General features: G+C 41.7%; 1 protein-coding gene across 12 annotated transcripts in view; it reads right to left on the minus strand.

Moving 5' to 3' along the window:
- Positions 1-14872, minus strand: part of RAPGEF6 (Rap guanine nucleotide exchange factor 6) — a 124780-nt gene that overhangs the window by 55300 nt on the left and 54608 nt on the right. The window contains exon 1 of one of the 12 annotated variants that reach the window (XM_048319996.1): positions 6187-7158. The exons of the other annotated variants lie outside the window; for them this stretch is intronic. Within the exon in view, the coding sequence (XP_048175953.1) occupies positions 6187-6240 (54 nt within the window). The 5' untranslated portion in view covers positions 6241-7158. Of the gene's footprint in view, positions 1-6186; positions 7159-14872 lie in introns of those variants that run through there. 12 annotated transcript variants of the gene reach the window in all.

Here is a 14872-nt window from a genome sequence, read left to right on the forward strand (position 1 = left end):
ACCAGTACTACAGACACGAATCTCAAAGAAATAAAGACCAAGTTGACATCATTCATGACAGCCTTGCAGTGCCTCAAAAACTATCCCTCAAGCCTTCCTAAAGTATCTCTAGGATTACCATAAGGTGAAAAAAGGGGCACATAACACACAAAAAACCATCTAGAAGAATTAATAGTCCCTAGAGGCTGTTCTATGCCTCTGTTAGCCAAGAGCTTTTTGGTCTTCATGGCTCCTATAGCCAACAGAAATTAAAATTATCTGAAGTATTACGTTTCCTTAGTTACAACAAGGTGACATGAGGACAGAATTTCAAACTAAACGCTGGTGTTGCCTTAAACCACACATGTAATGCAATTTTAATTTAGTTTTCATATGTCTAAATTATAGATTACTACTAGGCCTTAACTCACGATAATGCTAAGTGTCTGACACGCGAACACCTCAGCTTTGGAGAAGAAGTGGGTCTGAAAACTCACCTACAAAAAACTGCACCAGTATTGGTGGGAGGTCCATTTATTAAGGGAATCTCCAGCAAGTAAACATAACTGATGGTTGCAAAAAATGTAACTTTATTACAAGATAACAAGATCAACTCTTCTCTGGTCCATTCACAAAGCAACATTTTTTAAAATGCCAAGACTTGTGCTTTTGATGTTTTGAATATGGAACAGGAATTTTCAGAAAGACTTATTTTCATTGTCACAGTTCAAATTTTACTCTTTGTTCTTGCCACTGAAAATTAATACAATAGTAAAAAGTGCCTTGTCTAAATAATTACAGTAGAAAACAAACTGTGACAGGGAATAGTGATGCTCTGAGTTCTATAAGGAGCCCAGGAACTCCAGCAGCCAGCAGCAGCCCTGATGTTTGGGAACTCTCATCCTGAGCCAGGACTGCAGGGCACATAAAATTCCACATCTACATCAAGCTTCACCGACTGAATAATTTATCAACTCTTAGATGCACGGATTGGTAAAATACAGCAGGATGACAATCCCTCTTTACACATACTCAGGCTGCTACAACCCCATGTCACAGTAATGACGTGCAGGTAACAATCAGCTCCAGGGATGCACCGAGCAGGGCTCCAAGGACGCGAGAGCACAGTGAGCACGCTGATGCTGTCAGCATTACCTGAGCCAGGAGCTGTGTAAGGAGGCCTTGGATCCTGTACATGCAGAAAAAACAAAGGAGCCCCAATCTTCCATTGTATTCGTCAAGAAATGCATTTGTGGAAGTGAGAGGGGAAGAACAGGGTGGTCCCAACCTAAGCTGTAGCTGTAAGGAGAATTTTAACAAAGAAGGTTTAAACCAAAGTCTAGGAGGAAATAAATGAACAGATAGGTGTTTATTTGCCTTTTAAGAGCCAATTTCCCATAAAAACAATACTTCAGGAAAAGGCTTTTTCTGTTGAAAAGTAGCACAATGTGTACTTGCACTTAATTTTAACATATTTTACACCAGAGTATAAGAAAATCCAAGTTTTCTGGAGTAAATGGCCACACAGCTCATACAAAACCATTTTTATCTTAAACTATCAAGCAAAAAACGCGTTCAAGAAGTTTACAAAAAGTATCATACAAGTGGTTACAGAAAACAGTCAAAACTTGTACCTAAGTGTAAGAAAAATTGTCATTTGTCAGTCCAAGTCCTCGCTCTCCAAGTGTTCAGGGATCATAGTACTGAGAAACCAGGAGACTGTGCTCTTACAAATAACATGGAGAATCAAAGCAATCTTTCTGAGCAGTGGATGAAGGGGAAAAAGATCAGGAAATACAGGGTAGGAGAGACCATGAATATTCTGAGGAGCTGGCTTAAACTCCAGAAACTCCAAAGAGGGCTAAACTATGCAATGTGAAGTTCCCAGGAGGGAAGAGAACCATGAGGAGCCAAGAGAGGAGCTCAAAGAGCAATGATCCCAAGGGATGACAGGGCCCAGTTCTGCGATGCTGAAAGCTGGGCTGGAAGCTACAGGCACAGACAGATGGACTGGTGGGAGAGGCACGGCCAAGGGGAAGAGAAAGACCTTATCAAAACTGACTGAAAAAATAAAGCAAAGGATCAGTTACTCTATTTGCTCTGAAAACATTTAAAATTCATACTACCGGGGCTACTTTCCATGCAAGCACATTAGCAAAGATAAGGATGAAATAGAATCAAATCAAGGACACACTATCAAAGCTCTGTTTTTCTTCTAAGGAGATGAAAATACATCTTCAGTTGCATGAAGGTTTCAATTCAAGATCCTGAAGATCAAACTGATGCCCTTTGGAATCAGAAGATGAGGTTACACTGATTTTAGTTATGAATAACCAAAAATTGTATCACATCCCTCTGAGACAATACCAGAAATAGGAATGGGACTGAAAAACGACTCCAAGTCTTCTGCTACAACCCAAACACAAACTTTTACAGGGCAAATGTGTCATTATTATGCTTCACGTTATTAGATTTTTAACTAAACAGCAGAAAGAGAAGAGCACAGAAGCCTAGAAAAAATAAATTACCGTCTACTGCCGTAAGATAAGTTTAACATGCACCTGGGATCTTGAATTAAACTATTTTCCTTCAGGAAAAAATGTTTTAGAAACTTAAATGTTAATTCAAAAACTCTTATTTTCTACAAAAAGTACATTATCTCAAAAAGCAACCCTTTAAAATATCCTCTGTCGAAACATTATCTAATCACTCCATACTCCCCCCATCAGACCCTTATGCTTCACAAACACAGTAACTGTGGGCACATTCCAGGCTTGGAAAATCTTAAGATGTGCATAAAATTTCTATTACAGAAGAACCCTATACATCTAAATTGTTAAGTTTAGAGCTCTCCTTCATAATGACTTAATAGCACAGTTACAGCTAGGAGTCCAATACCACAAAGTGCATCACAGACAATTGAACAGAGAAAGTTATGATCAGAATTACAAAGACAACCAACATCTTGCTGAGATACTTGTGAATTATTTTTTTGCTTTAAAATACTGCACTGGCATCACAGGACTTTTGTTTAATGTAAGTTGAATGTCTCTTGCACTTGCCAACACAACCAGCCTGTGGAAAGAGACCTCCACAAACCCGATGCAAAGACCCCTATCTTCCTCATCCCATTCCAGAGCCACAGTGACTTAACAGTTGGCACTGCTTTGATCACTGTTCACCACACTCCTCACTCCTTATCATCCTCACCACATTTCCTTACGGATGCCTGCATCTATTTATCTCATCTTCCACAATCTATCATTCCAGAAAGGACACAGTCCCCAGGGTAGAGACCATCACTTACAATGTGATGTTCTGCCCCTCTGCTGGTTCCTCCAGATGCAACCAACAGAGAGCAGCCATCATCTCTTCCTGACAAGGAGAGGGTGATCTCCCTCAGACATGTTTCCAGTTATCAGCAGAGTCCTGAGAAATATGTTGACCTCCGCAAGAACCTGTATGGGGCTGAAAGGGCACTGCAGAAATTCACCACGTTCACTGCTCTCTCCCTCTGTTCATCCTCCTTGTAGCAACTCTTGATGCAGGGAAAGAAATAGAATGCATCAATTGCTTTACATGAGTCTACTCTGCACCTTTACTTTCAGAAGCCAAAAGCCATGGAGTCTCTGGGGGATGAGGGTGAGTGCAGCCCTAATCAGTGTGTGCTGTGGAAACTGGTGTGGACACCAGTACTTGGAGACACCCTGTACTTGGAGAATGTCTTCCAGGTGCCCACAGAGCTCTTAAAGCCAGCTTCTGCTCCTCCACAGCCACACCAATTAACCTCCCTCGGCTAAGGTTAACCTTCAGAAGCGTTCTACCTTCACAAAAGCCTACCTTTATGATTACTCATAAGAAATATGACTTCATGTTGCTCTGATTCAATCCATGGATCATCACACTGTCACATCCAGAACAGCTGTAATTACAACTGAGTCAACAGCCCATTTTCAGACTACTGTCCTATACCAGTTTAAAAGCAACTGATTAAAACAATTCTGGGACAGAGCTACATAAATCTAATTTCTAGTTTCAAAACAGTATCACAAAATACTTGACATTTTCAAGTTATAAACTCACATTTAAAATTCTGACATGACTTATTTTGCTGTATTATTATTATAAAACACCAGTCATAGAAACAGATTTTTAGTACAAAGCTCAGCTAAAACCAAAATGGAACAAATTCAGATCTGATTCAGCTTATCAGTTTGCTTAAATCCTATGCACACTTCTCCTCAGAGTTACCGAACAACATGAACAGATCCCTTCAAAAGCTTGGGGGGCTGCAGGAGTTTGGGGGGGGGGGGGGGCTTGGGGGGGGGGGGGGGCTTGTGGATTTTTTCAGAAAGGAATAGAAGTGCTTTATCTTTTGTGGTTTTAAAGAACTTTTAGCTATGGACTGGAATGCAAAACAGTTAATGGGTTCTCATAAGCCATTAAAAAAAAAAAAAAGGAAAGAAAACACAAACTTTCCTCTTCCTAACATTTCATACCATTTCATTTATGAATAGTAACTGAGTGAATAAATGGCTTGGCTGGCAGAGCAGAAATCCACTGGATATTGTCCACAGAGGTGACACAGGGGTCAAAAAACTTTTTTTTATATTATTATTTTACCCTTGTGAAGCCCTTATTTGAGCACATGGTTCCTTTTTTGTGGTTTCTCATTTCAACCCAAACTCTGTGGAAAGCACAATCCCAGCTGAAGTACCAAGGTGACTAAGCATTCCCAGTTTTTAAGCAGTATTACAACATTCAAACCTTCTTAATATGGGCAGTTCAGGTAAGTCAAGCTTAAGAAAACTCAGCCTTTCATAATTAATGTCTGCAGAGTAGGAAGGGAAGAAAGAGAGTCTACATGTACACTGGGGCACGGATGATAATACAAACAGGCCGGGAATTGCCAGCAGGAAGTCCAAGGTGAGGAGCCACAATTACCTGTCTGAGCACACAGCACCCAGCCACCCTCCAAGAACACAACTATCTGCAGCTCCACTTCACCTATGATGGGGTGGACTCAGCACACATGAAACAGCCAAAATTCAGCCACACATCCACCCACACGCTTCCACGCTGGTTTTGGCAGCTGCACAAGGAAACCCCACAAACCCAGCGCTTTCGCCCCCATACACCACAAGCTTCCCTTTACATTGCACCAGACATAAAAACCAAACAGGGAAAATCACCCCGGACAGGGAGTCCACACACCCAGCTGGCTTCTCCCTGTGCCTTTACACACCATCATGTCATTGAGGCTCTAAACTTTTTGGGTTCAAAGTCAAGAGTGATCTCCTGCTCCAAAGTCAGTGCTGTATCTCACACTGACATGAGCACAAGGCTTTTGCCCACTGCCTCCAAATGCCAGAAAGTTGCACTTTTTTTTTCTGCCCTGTAAATACAAAATTATAATAAAGAAATAATAATGAATATATGCCTGGCTCCGGATTTATAAGGCAATTCCTGTGTCTTGGGTGACTACTTCTTGGAAGTAACCTTAATAAAATACCAGAAACTCAGCTAATTTTCTGACTGAGCATACCAAATAGTAAGTGTCTCATAAATATTGTATTTTTAATTTCTTTAAAGGCTTTTATCTCAAAGGTGGGTTTGCTCGAACATTCTAGCTTTCATTATGCCATTTAAAAGAAACACCCTTCCCTCTCCAGTTTCACAGAAATACTGCATGCTCAGACACACAAAATAATCTGGGTCCTTTAAAGCTAATTGTAGTTACATAGTTCAGCTAAATAATTAACCAATTCCAAGCTGCTGCACAAAGGAAACAAGCAATACAGCTCCACACAGCTTGAAAATTAAAACATCAATGGGTTTGGATACCAGTATTTTCAAGTTAGCAAAATATGCCAGCAGTTATAAAAATGTTACACTTCAATAATATTTAGAGGCTTCATATACACTTCATATCCATAGGCTAAAAAACAAGCTTAACACCTTTCACAAGCAAATGGCTTTTTTTTTATACTTTCTGGTAATTTGTAAGCTATTGGTACATAAACAATTCCATGATTTCTAGGTCCCCCCTTCCTGGTTAGAAATGATTCCACAAGAATAGCTCATGCACAGCCAGGATTCCAGTACCTTCAACCCAGCATGCTGCTGGGATGAGAAGGGAACATTCAGATAGCACCAGGGCTGTCAATACATGTCACAGAAATGCAGCACAGACAAAATCTTACTTACTTTGGAGGCCCAGGGCTGTAAGCAGTTGGCGTAACATCGAACAAGAAAAGCCATTTCTTAGGCTGGGGAAAAAAGTTTCCTTTCTCAAATAAAAGCCACAGGGGGAAAAAATGAGAAAAATCCCTTCTGCTTTCTCTTTAAAAATCATAAAGCAGCAATGTACATATATGCAACTTCTCAGGCTTGGATTTCACACTGAATTCGATTACAGCTTCCACTAGATCTGAGGAGTTTTCAGTATTGCAGGGAGTTAGCAGCAGCAGCAGCAATTCCTATAAAAATGTTCCAGTTTTAACAAGCACCTAAATTCAAATCAAAATGTTTCCTAGCTTCTCAAATACAAATATCCATACATTCCTCCAGGCAAGAGGCATGCACCCAAAAAGTGCTCCTAAAATTGAATTAATTCAGAAATGGATTAGAACTGCAGGTTAAAGCAACAATACATTAAAAAGCAAGGCATGAATTCTTCAAATTTCTTTTTTTTCTTCTAAAATGCATTTAACAAGTGGCTTATCTTCAGCTCCACTTTTCAGAAACTTCATATTCATATTGCAGATGAAATTTTGCAAAGGTTCTTCAGCATCTTAGGCGATCCAGGAATCCCACACCCTGGGATATTAAACTTTCTTCTTTATACTCGTGTCCATCATAACTGCAGAAATTGAATTTGCATCCAGACTGTAGCTCCAGGATATATGCTCTAACAGGTTTGCATTGTGGAATGCATTAAAAGCCTCTGCAATACAAACCCTTTTCTCTTTTGCACCCCCTCCTTCTTTTTTTTAATGCAGTTTACAACTCTGCAGTGTTGCTTAGTATTCTAATGCATCAGTCAGATAGCACGGCTAATCCACGCCTAGCTTTTCCAATTAAAACATTTCTGTAATGCCAAACAAAACAGGACGTCCATAGCTATAGCAAGGCTGACTGCTGGAGTCCTATTTCCTACTATCTTTGCTTGCTTCTCAGCAGCTCCCTCAGGAGAAGCTCCCATCGATTGGATGCTCCGCAGCAAGATGAAATATCTAATAAGGAGGAAAGAGAGTGGGAGGGGAACAGAGCTAAAAGGATGACATCACCTGTATAGAAAGCCTTTAGAAACTGCATTAGATCAATTGGCTACTGGATCTGCAGATGCAGCCAACAGAGCATCTTTACTGACCTAATATAAACACACATCAGTACAACTGCTCAGCAAACACCCTGCTCCACATCAGCTTTTATATCATTTTATCACCTATTCATGGATGTGCTAGAACTCTGATTATTTTCCTTTTTCTAAATAATTTTTTTAAATTAATCACACGTATCTACTAACACTTGCAGCAGCATTTAGGTGGATTCTTCTTCATCTCTGCATTCAAATTTAGAAATAAGTAAAATAAATATCTGCAGCCATTCACATGCACACAGATACACACAGACCAGCTCACAATAAAAAAATTTTTGCTTTTATATATGTGTCACACTAGAAGCTCAACACTTCTATCTCATCCTACACAATACAGAGATTTTATCCAGAATGAAATGTAAATTTATTATTGAAAAGTGATGTTTATAACCCTCATAATTTTAATGGTTTTGAAACCATTTTTTAAAAGTTTTGGTGGGTGGGGTTTCTTTCCCCGCTAAATCAAGACCAATTCTGTTTCTAACCCAAACTGCCTTAATTCTGCAGTAGTCAATTTAGTTCTATAATCTCTTTTTGCAACTAAAAACTGATATACTTGAAAGGAGCTTAGAGTCTTGGATGGCAGCCCAATATGCTGGAGAGCTGCTCCAAAGAAGGATGTCTGAGATCCCACACCTTTGAGCCGGGTCTGCTGCGATGCTTTTTGGTTCCTAGAAGGCAAATGACTTCTGCTACTGCGCAAGGGAGGAAAGGAGGGAGGAGACAGGCAGGGGGACAGAGGGTGCTGGTTATGTTAAAGCCATTATTTTGGTCTCTGGATAATTTACTTCATCTGCAAGAAGGGGCACTCACTGCTGCCGTCTTCCTCTTTTTGGAAAGAATTTTTGTTGCCGCATCAGACTCAAAGGTAGTTCTCCAAAGCAAAACTATCCCATGATGGCTGTACCTCCTGTGTGCAAATGGAGCTGCCAAGGGGAGCCTGCTGGTAGTGAGGGCCAAAAACGCCTTTTCTGTCTTGTTTGCTTGCTTATCTTTGAATATTGAATCAGGCAGTTTGAGCAATCCACAGAAAGCTCTTTTTCATCTACTGTGCCAAGGGACATGTGGAAGGAGATTCTCACATTTCTGAAGCCAAGTTGTACCAACAGGACACCACTCTCCACCTCACACCAATAGCTCCTCAGCAGTCATCCAGGAGCTGAATTCTTCCCAGTATATAATCCAAATTATCACAGAAACAAAATATCTGGAGTAGAAAGAGACCCACAAGGATCATCAATTGAGTCCAACACTTAGGATGGGAGTTGCACCTTAACCAAGAAAGACCTTCCCCTAGTGCCTTCCAAAACTATATTAAAAGGAAAAAATTGGCATCAGTGTCTGAATTTACTCAACCTCTTATCAAACAACAGAAATAATATATGCAACCAGGGTCCATAAATATTACTGGGTTTAATTTGTATTTGAACATAAAGGACAATCTGAACTTCAATCCTGCACTTGGAAAATTTGCAAACACAAAGTCTATTTGATTTTTAAAAGCTGAAAGCATTCTAACTACTTTAGATTTTTACAAAGCACTACACACCTACACAAATAGCTGTTTCTTTTACTGCTTCTTTAATACTAAACAATAGGCTGGATATGTCAGCTTCATCTTACACACTACTAAATTGCATCTTTTCTAATAATGCATAAAACTGTATTTAGAAGCATCTTAAACGTCTAATGCTACAGTAATAAATCCTCAGCAGCAATGAACACCCAAATCCTTTTATGCGGTGTTACTTGCATTATGGTTAGCACAATCAATCACAATTTGTATCAAGAAGAAAAGAACCCATGCAGCTGAAGAAACCCTCTCCCTGCCTGCCTGCCCCCGATAGCTCTCTGGGCAGATCTCCACCTCCCAGTTTCACCCCACTGCATTGTGCAGCAAACCCGATCCAGCATGGATTTTGGTGCGGATGCCATATTTTACAACTACTGTAAACACCAGCTCAATAATGGGAATGAAATTCTATTTCCTCCTAGTTTTGCCTTTAAGTGCAGATGACATCATCCCTGTGGCCGTGCCGCCAATGAGCGCAGTGGCAGCGGGGGTCCCGGGGGGCTGCAGCCCACGCTACACAGACCTGCCCACCAGCCCCGGGTGGGGGGAAAACCTGACCTACTTCCACACCCCAGCTTTTGGGGCATCCCCCCACTCCTTTCTGCTTTCATTTATTTATTTATTTATTTTAACACATGTCTCTCTGCAGTCCCAGCTCCCTGCAGCACAGGGCTGTAAGTTTTTTATAAACTGCCTGTTTAATGACAAATCTCAAAACTAGAGCAGCTGAGGTGAAAAAAAAAATCTGATACAAAGGCTTGGTAGTGATCACAATCAAAATACTTGAGAAGAGCTGCAGCATTGAGCAGAATCACAAACAGAAAATTACCAGTCACATTTTAAGCCAGAATCCAAGTTTTCAGAAGATTTTAAGGAAAAAACAGTCTACAATCTCTGTATTAAAGGGAGTCTTTGTTCCTTAACATTGATTTATTTCCATGCTGAAATATCACTCCATAGATTTCTCTGCATCATTCTCTTTATCCTCCCATAATGCTACCTGAATCCTCCAGACTTAAACAAATCTGCGCATTGTAAGTGTCTAATGAGAGTAAGTCACTGAAAGATGGGATGTTTTTAAAAGGACAGTAAAGCTTTTCATAATTTAAATGCACATTCAGTTAGGCAGGATTAGAGTCTTCCCTTACAGGGAAGCACTGGCAGCTGCTGGCAGAAGGTACCCCACAAGCAGCACGACTTTTTCCTGATCAATCAGAGGAAGAAAAGCCCATTGTGCCGCTCCAGCAGGGAGGATGGTGATGGTCTCAAAGCCGTCATGGCCCTGGCTGATGAAGCAGGAGCTGCCGGCGTGCCAGTGAGCCAACGGGCCTGGGGCTGCGAGCTGGGCTTAAGGACTTCTGTCCTTTTGTCCTCAGAACCAGGCGGCCGCTGGCACACTGTCCCTGCCACACTGTTCCCCGCAGTGCTCAGACATGAACAGGCACTTTCACTTGCCCCCCCCATTTCTAGTGCAGCAGCTCTGGTTGCATCCTGACTCCAAGCCCATGGTGGGGGCTGGGGAAGGCAACCACTGCTCAAAAGGCGATCTGTCATTGCACACACTCAGGCAAAGATGTTTCAGGCTAAAATAATTCATTTTAATACAGTTTTCCAAGTGGGAATTGCTAAACATAGCAGCAAAATGCAGAAATATTTTAGCACTAAGACCACCTGCATCAAGAGACTATTTCCATAGATTTGAGTACTTTAAATCTTTTTGGACAGGCAGGCAATGGGGAGACAGGGGTGCAGAAGGCAGAGCCAGCTGCAGACCCTGCCATGCTGGCACAGCTCGTTGGATTCAGTGTCACTGCCAGGATGCTCCTGGGTCTTCCCCAACTCTGAACTTAAACACCAAAACTAACTCATTGTATTGTTGTGACATGGTCAGCCCCTCATTAGGGCTTCTCAGGAAAAAAAGGAAAAAACATACAACCTCCACCCTGTTCCTGACTCTTTAGGAAGGGGAGGCAGGGAAAGCAGCACCACAAGCTCCTGTTTCCCTTCAGGGTGACATTCTGTGGTGCCATCACGTCCTTACACACATCGCTTTCCACAGCACTTACTAAAAGGCTGTAGAAAAATCCTACCCAAAGACCTGTAGGACTCATAAGGAGTATGAAAACACGATCCATCCTAAGGGAAAGAGCAAGGGAGAGCAGGGGGAGAAGGGGAGAGGGAGGGCAGAGACTGTCATCATCTCTGAAGTGATGTAAGCTTCTAAATATAGCACCAGCAACACAGGAGGAACAATAAAAAGGCACCATGGATTTAATTTCTCCACTGCTTTCACACTACCCCAACCATCTTTTTTCAGCTGCTATGTTAAGCAAGGAAAGGTCATCTTCTATTTGCAATGATTCAGATTTATACGGTTTATAATACGTTTATAAATTACAGCTCTCTCCTGCAGCTCTGTCTCGCGCACACGCTCTGCAGAGCCAGGCAGAGCATGATTCGCATCACAAACAGCGATGACGGCAGTGGGGGGGAAGGGGAAGCCCCCTTTGCTATGGACTCAAACAAATAAAGTTCCTTTCTACCGTTTGAACTGAGATGATTCATACCACGCTCCTCCCTTCCTTCCTGATATCTCATTTCAGCAAGGGATGGGGAAGTCTGGAAAGGTCTGCAACCCAAAAATCCCTGGTGATGAAAAGGTGTGGATACCAACCCCAAAAAGGTCAGTCTGGGGGACTGAATCCACTCAGAGACACAGAAAGGACAAAACAGCTAATATCCGGCAGCAAAATTTCCGAAACACGTTTAGGATTTTGATCCCTAAACATAACCTCAGTCTAGTCTCAAATCTGACATCACCTCCCAAACTTAACATGGACCTGGCTGTGATTTCCTCAGCTGACAGTGACCTGGGAATTCAGGTGGAGTCTCCCATTTGCAAAGCCCATGAAGGTATATATATATTTCTTATTCGGCAAAAGTTGATATAAAAACCAATACAAAATACTACATTTTCTTCCCTCAGTTATTTAAAATGGTATCTCAGGTTAAACCAAGTAGACTAAGACAATTTAGAACATAAGGTACCACCACATCTCTCACAAGAAAAAGGCTTCTGATTAAATGACCCTGAGAATAACACGTTAAGTCCACAGATGAGGTTAAAAAAAACAAAAAAATCATTAAAATGCCACTTCCAATATTTTTTTTGTCTTTTTGCTTGAGGATTAACACCGAACTGGAAGACTGCAAGTGGGAAGAGGGGAGGGATCTGACTCCTCCTACCAAAATTTCTCTCCTAAGCAAGGGTAATTTTGAACAGTCCACTCTCATTTATTATTGGTCAGTGCACCCAGTTTGAAGAGCGTATGTGAAGGAGTCTACCCTGTGTCTGGAAGGAGTCCTACCCTGACAGACTTGCCTGTGCTCAGGCACAACTTCATGCAAACAGCTTGGCTGCCCCTGGACCCAGGCTGGGACCAGCCAGGCTCAGCACAGCCTGAGTTCTGTAACAGAATGAACAGGGAATAAGGGGGAGGGTACCAGGCACTCAGGGTCTGCAGACCCTGAGATCTGGATCCCCAGACCAGCCATGCTGGGGAAACACAGCACAGACCCTACAGCAGCTCCGCAAGGCTCCTGTCATCAGATGGAGCATCACAGTACAGTGATTTCTAAACTTTCACATTTTCCAACCTTTCACAAAATCCAACCCTTATCACCTTTAAAAATGGAAGGCTGAGTATGTTCAGATAAAGTCTTCCCCAGAGTCCTTTGGGATCCTCCATCCACTGAGGGCAAAAACAGCAGGAAAACCCCAGCTATTCTCACCCAATCTGAGAAAATGATCAAACAGATAGAGCAAGGGGTGAGCCAGATGCCATGCCTGCACTCCAAGTTGACAAACTACAACTGCTAACCAAACTTCAAAGGAAACAAAATCAAAATCATAAAGACAATATAAGTATTGTGGCTACTTTACCTCCAACTAGAAGCTTCATTACATAAGAACAAAACTCATTAATACTCAGCAACAAAAAGCAAGTCTGACTTGCAAGAACACGGTAAGGAACAATGACAAATTAAAATATAATGACGGTTCCAACTAGTCAAGTATTTTATCTGTCAGATATATCACTATTAAGAAAGATGCCACATACCAAATATGAAACTACAAATGCCATTAAATAGTAATCAGTTCTATGCCAAAAAGAAGGATACTTTTCTAGCTATTCTCTCGTACAGGCAGTGGTTTTCATGCCAAGTTTTTCCAAGGAAAACAGAGCATCCAGATACTTATAATTATGCACTGACATTTTCTGATTGTGATTTTTATTTAAAATTGCTTGGGATATTCTCCATCTCTAAACTGGTCCATGAGGCTAACGAAGAACATGACTGAATTGATGTGAATTTCCATATTTTAAATCAGAAATCCATTTTACCTTGAACACAAAGTTGAAGACAACACCATCACAGCCCTTTAAAGAAATCCTTCAGCACTATGTGACACTCAACCCAACAACTCCCAACTTACAACCTTACAAGGCTAATATACAAAATAACCCTTCAGATGACTACTTTTCTCTAAGGCAGGAGAAACCTAAACCTAAGTGAAAGGTTGAGTTGGCTACAAATGAGACTACAACCAGGCTGTTACACTTGAGTAGAGCATATTGGACAGAAGCAGCCCAGATGGAAGACAGGAAATAAAAAACAGGATCTACACATGCTACCATCTCCCTGCACACAGGGAGACCAGCTTGCTGGCTACTACCCTGTCAGATTCCTACAAGAAACCACCCAATATGTCATTCCAAGAGACTGAAACAATAATGTTGAAAACAAGGATCTGAAAAAGAACTGCAACTCATACACAGAAGATTTTTAAGTCCCCAAAAAGAACAAAACATCTCTCTGGTGCAGAGCATCTTTAACCATCAACTCCTGAGTGACACAACGCAGTTACGAGCAGTGGGAACAACCCTCACACATGATTCTCCATCAGGTCTGCATTAAGAGGTTGCTTATAAAGAATTAATGACCTTGGAACTGCCACCCAAACCCTTATGGTCTATCAAAACAGAGATTAACTGTCTGAACATGCTACATAAAAGATTTTCTCAGGCATTTTCCAAGGAACCGAGTTAATATCTACCATGGTGTAAATTTGTCTATGTGGTAAAAGCAGAAAGAAAGAGATAACTGGTTTTTGTGTGGAGAGCACAGTAGTGACTGAATTTTTATTTCCTGTGGCAGTAATTTGCAAAATATTTAGAAGTTTTGAAAGGTTTTTCTGCCACAAGAGTACATCCCTCCCGCAGTACTGTCAGCGCCAGCTGAGGTCAAGGTTTAAGCAACTCTCCAGATTGATCCCAGTCAACAGAGCAGGATGCTTTTCCTGCAAAGGACAGACTGTGCTCAGGATCTGCTTCCAAATAGTTCCAGGCCTCCTGGTGGAAGTGCTCTGTGTGTGTTTGGACTGCAAGTAGGAAATCAGTGCAAAAATATCCACAAATTTTTACTGACTTATGACAAGCAAGTGCAGTTCTGCTGCTCTGCTGAGCAAGGGGAGGGCAACACACAAACACACCTGCTGTGGGAGGACCCTGGGGTCAGCAGGCCCATCATCACCCTGCAGACCTGGGGAGGAAGCAGATGCACAACTGACTGCTCAACCTACTCGAGATGGAGAAAGGCTCAAAAAAAAGTCTTCAAGGCAAGAATCATAGAACAGGTTGTGAGGGACCTTAAAGTTCATCTCGTTCCAACCCTCCTGCCATGGGCAGCGACACCTTCCACTAGACCAGGTTGCTCCAAGCCTTGTTCAACCTGGCCTTGAAGAGCAGAGAAGACAGGTCCTATTACCAGCCTCAGAGCATAGCTCTCCCTAACAGCAACTCAGTATCTTGTTCCAGAACCAAAGCCACAGCCTGGCAGGGCAGGACAATGTCTGTCCATCTCTCCTGCAGCAGACA

The sequence above is a fragment of the Corvus hawaiiensis genome, chromosome 15, assembly GCF_020740725.1.
Source record: "Corvus hawaiiensis isolate bCorHaw1 chromosome 15, bCorHaw1.pri.cur, whole genome shotgun sequence".
In the NCBI taxonomy this organism is placed as follows: Eukaryota; Metazoa; Chordata; class Aves; order Passeriformes; family Corvidae; genus Corvus; species Corvus hawaiiensis.